We start from the raw sequence: 10,251 nt of genomic DNA, 5'->3' as shown, positions 1-10,251 counted from the left end.
CCTTTTCCCTCATTTCTTTCAGTCCTCACCAGTGTTCAGCAGATCATACTCCATAAAATGCTGAGGAACAGGGTTTGGTCTTTGTGATGTCAGAAGTCAGGAGAAGGGCTAAGTGACCCCTCATGACTAATGTTTGCAGGCTTGTGATTTTGTAGACAGGGGAAGGAGGGGGCCAGGGTGTGCAGACGGCGCGGCAGCGCCATCCGACCCAGAGCCTCCTGCATTCACAGAGCTTGCTGTCAAGCCCCATCCCTGCTGGCTGAAAGCGCTGTCTCAGAGACCATGCAGCCACACTGGGAACACTGTATCAGAGAGGTGGTAACACTGTCAGAGAGGTGGCGACATTGTATCAGAGAGGTGGTGACACTGTATCAGAGATTGGTGACATTCTGCTACAAAGGGCCATAGCCGTCAGTGGCACAGATAAGTAGACACAAAACTTTTCTTCCACTTGAGCATTTTTCTGTTACTTGGAAGAGGCAGAGAAGGTGGCCCCCGTGGCAGCTTTCTGCTCGGACTTGCTGAAACGTTGCACATCCCCTGCAGTGTGTATCTCCCTGGGGGCGAGACAGATGTGCTGCCACCAAGGGAGAAGCCGCTTTAGCTAGCTTCTCTGAGCAGCAGACCCCGCACCTGTCTGTGGCCTGTCCTGTTGTCGGTAATAGGGGGACTGTGCCAACCCCCATTCTCGGGCGAAGGACGAGGAAGCACTCTTGTGACACCCTGCCAGCCACAGACTGTTAGCCCTGAAGGAAGAAAAAGTTTAACCAATTTGATAAGTAAAAATTCTATCTTCCTATTTTAGTTAGTTTCTTGAAATGACTAATGATGTTGAACTTTGTTTCATATTTTTTTTATCCCCTGTATATCATTTATGGAAAGTTGTGCTTTTTGAAAATTTGCGTCCCGCTTAGCCTGCCTTTATCCTAAAATCAGTTAAAAGTTTATCTCTGCTCCTTGTCACTTCAGTTTAATGACCCATTTTTACCGTAAACATTGAGTTCATCTAGATTTGATTTTTGTTGAGTGACATAAGGAAGCACAAACCTTGATATTTTTACCCTAGTTTTTCTAGTCATTGTTTGTTGAAAATTTAAAAAAAAACAACTGTATTTTTCGCATAATGGCCCAAATAGCACGAATTCAGCCTCGTAACTGGGAATGAGCCTGGGGGTGGGGTGCCTAGTGTGAGGCTGGCTGCTCGGGAGGCACCTCCAGCCCCCGGCCTGGCAGAACCTTCGCTGTCCCTCATTTGACCTTCACTCATGTGAGTTGACCTCCGTGATCAACCAGGTAGCCATGGGGACCAGTTCTTAGGAATCACTAGAACTGTCCCCACAGCCTTCGGGGTCGTAGCTGTGCTTTGCAGAAGGGGCGAGGCTGGAGGCGGTGGGCCCCGGGCCCTCTGGGGGCTGCGGCGAGTGGGCACCGGCAGCACGGCCCTCCGCATCTGGGGCTCTGGCCGGAGGCCCGGGCATCACTGCCCAGCCTGGCTTCCCGGGAAGCCCACGTGGTTCTGAGGGGTCCCCTGCCCCACGCGAGGCCTGGGCAGCCGGCGTGCCCTGACCGCGGTGTCCTTGCCCCCAGGTTTGGAAGGCGCTTCGAGGCCCCGCTGCTCTGGCAGAGCATCGTCATGACGGGCGCCATGCTGCTGATGCTGAAGCTGTGCACCGAGGTCCGTGCAGCCAGCGAGCTGAGCGCCAGGCGCCATTTCTTTGCAGGTTGGTTATCGCGACGCTGGGGCGAGGCCGCTCGATGCGCCTGCAAACCCGCCTGTGTCGCGGGCGGAGTGAGGGTGCTCGGGCCACACACATTCCGAGCCGCTTTCCCTGGAGGCCGCCGGGGTCTGTGGCCGCTGGCCCCAGGCGGGCACGGTGGCGGTGATCAGCATCTTCTAGCAGGAAACGACCCGAGCTGGAACTTGGGCGAGTTCTCAACTGGACTTGGAGCGCGGCGCCCCCGGGGTCTCGCTGCACAGGCCGTGTCCTTTGGTCCCTGTCTGGCTTGACCAGGTCAGAGAAGCACGTTTCGGGGCGTCGGGGGGGGTGTTACCTCGGACTTGGTGAGCGGCTTGTCCGTGGCCCATCCCCGCGCCGAGTGCACTCTGCCTTCTCACGTGCCTGGGGGTGCTTTTGGGGGTCCCGCTGGGTCCCCACCTGGGCGGCCGCACGGAGGACATGCCCAGCCCACGGTGCTCCTTTACCTCTGGTGGCGGAGGAAATAGCAAGTGCGTCTTCCTGTTGTCGCTGTCTTCTTTGGAAAAGCCGCTTCCGAACCAGCGGCCGCGTCGCACGGCCAGGCTGGCGGGCTCCAGGCCGCGGACGGTCGTACCTGGCCTCCGGCTCTGTCCTCAGCGCCGAATCGAACCGTCCTCACTCCGCTTTCGTCTGCGCGTGTGCAGGATCTCAGGGATTGCTTGGAGAAGCGGTTCCGGTGGACCGTTGGTGTGGGGTCTGCGACCTGAGGTCTGGCCCACGTTTATTCCTGACGGTGACCTTCCTCCCCTGCGGGCGGCTCCTTTCCCATGCGGCCTGTTTTTTGAGTGACAAGGATTGTGCTAACTTCAGTCTTTGTGGGAAGTGGGTCAGCCTCCGGCTCTGAGGTGCAGCCTGGACCCATGTGTGTCACTTACGTGGTGAAGGTGGCCACCCTGCTCCTGGCATGCTTGGCTCTTTCTCCCTGCCGATGCTGTTCTCTGCGGGTCTGGCCCAGGTCCCCCGTCTTGTTCAGGAAGTCACATCAAGCCTGTGCCGACCGTTGCTGCTGGGGGCTCTGGGAACAGGCCCGACCAGGTGGGGCGCTGGGCTCTCCATGCCTCTGGAGCAAGTGCTCTCTGCACCCGAGGCTTCTGCCCCCTGCCCCTGTGGTCTGGGCGCCTTCGAACTTCACCCTCACTTTGGCACGGGAGCTCCCGGCCGACGGGGAAGGGCCGTGGGGCTTCCCAGCGATGCCCCTCACCCGGGAAGCAGGAGAGGCCGGGGGGCACCCTTGGGTGGGGGTGCTTGTGTCCTTGTGCCTTGGGCTCTGAGACTGGGCTCTGCAGGTGTGGATGGGTGTTTGTGTGACCCGCTCGAAGTAGCTCGTGTTCCCTTCCTTCGCGTCCTGCCTGCAGGTGTCAGGTTGGCGCAGGTGAGGTGAAGGCGGCGTCCCTCACTGGCTCTCTCAGGAGCGTCCTCGCTGGGGTGAGTGGGGTGATGGCAGCCTGCTCACTGTCTCTTGAGTTCCAGTGTCTTCTGTGAATGTTCCTATAGGAGTATTTCTATCCTGTTAATGAGGCTTGAGTTAAAATAGTGAGTCTCAGTCCCCAGAGAAAGAGCCGAAGTCTGAACTTTGACAAGTGACCTTCTCTGTGGTGAGCAGGTGAACGGTCCCCACATGTCCACACCTGAGACCCTGTGATGTGTCATGTCATGTGGCAGCAGGACTTTGCCGTTGTGATTGAGGTTGGGGCCTTGAGTGGGGTTGTCCTGGGTTGTCGAGTGGCCCAGCATCGTCACAGGGCCCCTAGCTAGTCAGACACTGATCAACAGGACTCTTGCTGGCTTTGGAGGTGGACGAGGCGTGGTCCTCAAGGTGGGCGGCCTTCACCTTACAGCCAGTGAGGACTTGGGACCCTTAGCTCTCCAGCCGCGAGGCTGCCACATGTTGCATGAGTAGGAGTTGGGTTCTCAGGACCTGCCCACTCTGCCCTCCCTCACCTGTCTGGGGCTGGTGTGGCCGTCGGCTGGGACCTCAGTGGGCTCTCTGCTGGAACATCCACACAGGGCCTCTTCACGTGGCCTGGCACCCTCACATGGCCCAGGTTTTGAGGGGTGTGTCAGAGGGAGGACCAGGCTTCACTGTCTAAGAGCTCTGCTCCTGGGGCCAGTCCAGCTCCACTTCTGCGGTGGCCACAGGCCCACCACAGTCAGGACACAGGCGCCACCTCCTGGTGGGGAGTGGTGGAGTTCTGGGAAAATGTGGGCGGGGCCTGGAGCGGGTGTGCATTCAGTCTGACCCGAGGATGCTGTCGCTGCCGGACACATCCCGAGCGTCCCTGTCCTCGTCTGTCTTGCTCAGAGGCATTTGTCTAAAACACAGGTCTGGCCATGCTGCTTTCCAGCCAGTACACCTGAGGTGGCAGAGGGATTCACAAGGGCCTTGCCTCTGCCCGCTCGTGAGCTCGTCAGCGCCCTGCTGTGACGGGAGACCCCCGTCTGCACAGGCAGCCTAGCTGAGCGTGCTCCCGCACACCCCTCCCTGGGCGCCCCCCCCTTCTGGGACCTTGATCTTTAGAGGAGGTGCCAATGAATGGCGAGATTGGTCTAAATCCAAGAAACAGAAGCAAAAGGCTGAGAAAATCCACTGGACTCCGGAACTGACCCAGATGACCCGGGGGCGTTGCAGGGAGGGGCGGCCGAGGGGGGAGGTGCGGCCCACGTGCTGCTGTTTGCTTTCAGCTGCTCTTGAATTTCCACGTTTAGGCAGAGTCCACATCGCCTGCAGTAGATGACACTCAGCCTTTGATCCCACCTCTGCTTTCTGACCCCAGGCACCTGGCTTTGCTTCCCTTCGAGGGCCTCGGGCAGCCGTCCTGGAGCGGTGACAGCAGGGAGGTCTCAGATGGGGGTGGGCTGCTCAGAGGGGCAGGTGCTCAGAATGGAGTCATCACTCCGTGTCAGGTGCTCCTGGGCTGGGTCACCTTGCTGTGAGGTGGCACCGTCTCCATGCTTCCCACGTCCTGTGTTCTGTGGCGTCTCGACCCTGGGACTGCGCAGCAGCCAGGGCTTGCGCGGGGAGCCAGCGTCCGCCGTGCCTCTCCCCACCAGCGCCACAGGGCTGCAGCGGGCTTTGTGCCACCTCCGACCTCAGGAGTTAAATGCGAATGTGGTGACTTCTCATTTTTGGCCCAGAATTTCCTCCCCTTATTCTAAGCACTTATTTTAGAAGAGGGTAGGTTTGGAGAAACATAGATTTCGAAAGTAGATTTCCTAGTGCACGTGAGCCGAAGTCGTGTGCTCTCTCTGTCCCAACAGGTTTTTTTTTGAAAAGGAAACGCAGGAAGGGCTGGGAGGCGCGCTCCCCGTCAGCGTTTAAACCACTGTTTTGTCTTTTCTCTTCTCTGTCTCCCCCTCTTTCTAAATGTAGCTGCAGATAATAAGGATGAAGAAACCAAAGTCCCCCCCAGGCGGCCGCATCTGGGTACGTACCTGCCGCACGAGGCCGCCCGCCGGACGCTGGCCCCCTTGCATTGCAGCTCTGTCGCTGTGTCGTGACTGCCGTCTGCGCTTGCGTCTTGACCATGCATGCGACTCATTTTGCCAGTGTGGCCGCGACTCCTGCAGTCTGACCAACCGTGGCCGGCTCTTCCCGAGCACGAAGTAGCCTAGAGGCTGCCCCCGCTTCCTGCGTGCGGCGAGGGAGGGTGGGAGGAAGCAGGAAGGATCAGAGAACAGGTTCTGGAGTTCTTTTGTTCAATTCGGTCTAAAGTATTTATTCTTTTCGACGCTACGGTAAATGAAATTGTTTTCTTGATTTCATTTTGGACTGTTCATTGCTACTTTGTAGAAATAAAATCGATTTTTGCACATTGATCTTGTATCCTGCAACTTTGCCGAACTCATTTATTAGTTCTAATAGCTTTTTAGTGGACGCTCAGGATTTTCTGTGCCTCAGGCGACGTCATCTGCAAACAGATAGTTTTACTTCTTCTTTTCCAGCCTGGAAGCTTTTCTTTTTCTTGCCTAACCCCCTTCCCCGCCCCCCGCCTGGAAGTGACGAGAGGGTTTGCACCTCGTATCTGCCCCTGGTGAGAAGACTTTTGGTCTTTCGCCACTGAGTGTAGTGGACTCTGGGTCTGTGGAGTATTTTTATCATGGAAGGATGTTAAAGTTTGTCAAATGCATTTCTGTGTCTGTTGAGAGGACCTTGTGGTTTTTCCTTTTTTATTACGATACTATACTGTATTACAGACATTGATTTTTGTATGTTGTACCAACTTTGCATTCTTGGAGTAAATTCCATCGGATCATGACGTATAATCCTTTTCATAAATTCTTAGATTCTGTTTATAAATATTATGTTAATGATTTTCGTGTCCATATTCATGAGAGATACTGATCTTTCTTTTTTTCTTGTGATGATGTTGGTTTTAGTGTCAGGATAGACTGGCCATATAAATAAGTTGGGCATTAGAAGTGTTCCCTTCTCTGCTATTTTTTTTTGAAGAGTTTGTGAAAGATTGATAACGATTCTTTATTTATTAAAAAATTTGAAATAAATCGAATAAAATAAATAAATTGAAATATATTTGTCATATAACATTCTGTAAATTTAAAGTTTTCATGTTAATTTGATACATTTATATGATGTAACACGATTGCCATTGTAGTGGTGATTAGCACTTCTATAATGTCACATAATTATTTCTTTTCTAGTGGCTGGAATAATTGGTTTTAGTCTCTCAGCAAGTTTGACGATATCGTTTATGTTTACTACACTGTCCATTCTCTTCTGGGGCTTGTTTACCGCTCACTGCAAGCCCGTCCGTTCTCCAAACGTCCGGCGGAACTGTCCAGTGAAGCCGTCTGGGCCTGCGCTTTATTTGTGGGCAGTTTCAAAATTACTGATCAGTCTCTTGTGCTAAGTCAATTCAGTTTTTCCGTTTCTTCCTGAGTGAGTTTCCGTAGTTCTGTTTTGGATTCGTCCATTTGACGGGAGTTACCTCATGCGCTAGATTACGACCCTTCTCCGTGTCCCCCAGGAGCCTCTTCGCTTCTGTGAGGGTGGGGAAGGCCCGCCTAGTTCTTGCCTTAGCAATTTGCATCTCCCCTTTTTCTTTGGTCATTCTAGCTAAAGGTTTGTCAATTTTATTGATTTCTTTCCCCAAAAGCAACTTCTGGTGTCGATTTTGTCCATTGGCTTTCTCTTCTGACTTGATGCTTGCCGACCCCCAGATGCTCTAGCACCTGCTTCCTACAGACAGACGCGTGCCCCCTGCACGCCGCAGGCAGCGTCCGTGCCAGCGTCACCGGCATGTCCCGCCGTGGCCGCAGCAGCGTCACCAGCGTCCCCTTGTGCGGGGGGGGCTCCCATCAGTATCGCCTTGTCCTCAGGAGCCACTCCCTGACCCGCGCTCCCCAAATCTAGATCAGCTGTGATGGGGGGTCCCTGGGCCGCCCTCCCGTTCCCTGCTCCCAGCGCCCCCGGAGGCGTTCCTTTCCACTCGAGACCGGTCCCTGGCCCCATGGGCCCCATGAGAGGCGAGCAGCCCCGTCTTCCCGGACAATCAGCGCATTCCCCTGCTTCGTTCAGTGGGGACTCGGCTTCCCGCCTCGTTCAGTAAGGAGCCGTTTGTTCTGACCCCACGTCTGCTCAGCCTGCAGGGGGGCCCCGCGTCCTGCCACCTCGAGACGGGCCAGGCACTGGGTGCAGCCACTGCCCGGCTCAGGACACAGCCCTTCCCCCGGGAGGGGGTGCGACTGCAGATTGGGAAGGAGGATGGTGACCAGGACAGAGCCGGGGGGCTGCCAGGTGGGAGGGCCAGGCTGGGTCTCCATCACTGGGGATGACGCAGGTCCTTCTGGGCTCGGCGGGACTGACAGTTGGTGAGTGTCTCCTCCCAGCGGGTGTAACTGTCACTAATGGAGGTGCAGCCTGTGGGAGTCATTATGGCTGGGAAAGAGGCTGGTGTGGCCCCCAGCCCCGTGGGCTTAGTTTTAAACACAGGCGACAATGATCACTCAGTACATGGCAGGCAGTGTTTTGTTAGTTCTCATGCGGGCCTTGCAGAGAGTTGTGACTTCCCCTGCTTTGCAGGTGAGGAAACTGAGGCACAGAGAGGTCGGGCCGCCAGGCAGGTGGCTGTGCAGCAGCAAGTGGCAGGCCGGGGCCCCAGGGCCTTCGTTAATGCCAGGCCCGTGCCTCACCCGTCACCCCCTGCTGGGGCGGCCTCTCACTGTGGGTGCAGATGGTGACCCTTGCTCTGCCCGGATGTCAGCAGCGCCCCTGTCCCCACTCATCCTTGGTGTCCTTGGCCGGGGCGCAGCTGACCGTGGAGCGCTGAGCTCCTGCGCTTGCTGACCCCTCCTGTGCCACACGCAATGTGGCATGGAGCCCGTGACCGCACGCGGGTGGAGGGGGCGGGCGCCTGGCTCCCGCGTAGGCGTGCGGCCACTGCCCGCTGCCGGGCCGTGTGTGCCCCGCCTGCGAGCCTGCGGAGCCTGCGGTCTGTGGGTGTTCTCTGCACCTGTGTCCAGCTCAGGCCCTCAGGGCCACGCGGCGGGGACATTAAAGGCCTCCGGACCCCAGACAGCCCCGGCTGGGCTGCGTCACAGGCGACGCCAGCCAGCAAGCGAGCCACGTGTGTAAGTTAAAGTTTCCCGGGAGTGCATCAGGAAAGGGAAAGAAAGCGGTGAAATGAATGAGTGTTAATACGCGTTTTACCAAAACCTCCTCCTCCACGTTCCGCCGCGAACCCACTGTCACATTCCACTGGGAGTTTCTCGTCCTTTTCCTGTTTCCAGCCTTTGAAATCGGGCCCTCGAGGCCCGCATGCCCCCCAGCCCGGTGCAGTCAGCGGCCCTGGGGGCAGCTGCGGCCACGAGCCAGGGGCCCGGACACCCGGACAGAGGCATCTGGCCCAGGCCCAGGCCCCCCTTTGGCTCCTGACCTCAGAGACTTTCCCTCGCTGCTTTGGAAGGTGACTCATCGGGTCCCCAGCCCCCAGCCCTGGGGGATCACGTTCTTGCCGGCTGGGCCTTGTCCTGCTTTAGCATCTCGCAGCCTGGACGTGCCATCTCGGCAGTGGTGGCTCCTCACAAAGACCCCACAGTGCTTTCTTGCTGCTGTCACCGAGCCGCCAGCGAGGACGGTCACACATTTCCAGCCACCCGTCTCCCCCCTCGGTTTAAAAGCAGGAAAGAAGCATGGTGTTGTCGGCTTCCGTCTGCCCAGGAGGGTGGTGTCCTGGGGGCCTTCCTCCCTCTGCCCGTGGCCTGGCTGGCCTGGGTCCACCTTCTTCCCTGCGCCTTGTGCGTCCGTTCGGATGCGGCTTGAATTATTTCCTGCCGCTCGCGCCTTGTCTCTATCGGGGTCTGGCTGCGAGTGCGTGGAGGTTCGGGGGTGTGTGGGAGCCACTGCGGGGGACGGTGGGCCTCTGGGCCCAGGCAGTTAGGGTGGCCTGCGTCCCCTGCAGTTCCTCTGCACCCTGGGACTCGCAGGCGAGATGTGGGTTCAGGGCCGCAGGCTGGGCTCACCATCTGTCCTGTCGTCTCGTCTCAAAGGTGTGTCGCTGCCACCACACAGGGCATGAGGTCACTGTGACAGCTGTGGGAGACCCTTTTGGAAACTGTCCCTCTCCCCCCTTGGGAGTGACCTGCTTGAGAGGGGCTGCTGGCTATGCAGTCACCAGGCTGTCCTGTCCTAAAAGCCCCTCCCTTCCTTCAGCCTTCACAGCTTCCCCTGGCTTCCAGGTGTCTGGGGGCGGGGAGGGCTGGGAGCAGACGGAGCGGGATCCACAGGCAGCTGCGAGGAGAGCCTGGGGCAGGGAGGGAACAGCGTTGCTTCAGTCTTGGGAGCAGGAGGACTTTGCCTGTGTCGGCAGAGATGGCCACACGGGGGTGCTGGCGGGCGTCCTGCTCTGGTGGTTGCTGGTACGGGCAGGAGCCCAGCCCAGGGGTACGAGCCCAGCCCAGGGTTACGAGCCCAGGGGTACGTGTGTGCGGTCAGCGGTCAGCGGGGCTCACCTGATTAAGGAGGAGCCGCCAGCAATGACCCCAAGGCCAGGACCTTCTGCAACGCGTTTTTCTGGTGCTCTGCCCATCGGGGTGGCCAGGGCCCTGTGGCTGTTGCCTCCTGCGGTGGCGGGGGGCAGGGGGGATGGCCAGCTGAGAGGTCTGGCCCTCGGTTTCCCAGAACCGGCGCCCCTCCCCCGGGCCAGCTCGCCTAGCATGTTGCCAGCTTGGTCCCCCCGGTCTACGGGTCAGACTGCTGCTGGTGGCCGAGTGTCTGCGTCCCTCTGGGGGGCAAAGGCTTGGGTGTGAATCACAGTCGAGGGCTGTGAGGGCCCCGACCTCTGACCTCTGTCTGAATCATGTGACCACATAACCCCCACGGGGCACTGGGTGCCGCTGGCGTCCAGTGTGGTCGCTGCAGGTAAAGCTGCTCTGAACCCTTTGCGCAGGCCTCACCTGGACGCGGCCCAGCTCCTTTTTGGGGGGGACACCTGCGGGCGGAAAGGCGCCCCGGCCGGCGCCCTGCACCCGCACGCCG

General features: G+C 58.1%; 1 protein-coding gene across 1 annotated transcript in view; it reads left to right on the top strand.

The window, feature by feature from the left end:
- Positions 1-10,251, top strand: part of PQLC1 (PQ loop repeat containing 1) — a 28,081-nt gene that overhangs the window by 2,662 nt on the left and 15,168 nt on the right. The window contains 2 exon segments of the mRNA XM_025048137.1: positions 1,588-1,721; positions 5,128-5,181. Of these exon segments, the coding sequence (XP_024903905.1) occupies positions 1,588-1,721; positions 5,128-5,181 (188 nt within the window).

Source organism: Pteropus alecto, unplaced genomic scaffold (assembly GCF_000325575.1).
Source record: "Pteropus alecto unplaced genomic scaffold, ASM32557v1 scaffold14, whole genome shotgun sequence".
NCBI classification, from domain to species: domain Eukaryota; kingdom Metazoa; phylum Chordata; class Mammalia; order Chiroptera; family Pteropodidae; genus Pteropus; species Pteropus alecto.
Note: the sequence above shows the minus strand (reverse complement) of the source record. Positions and strands in the feature narration are given on the sequence as shown.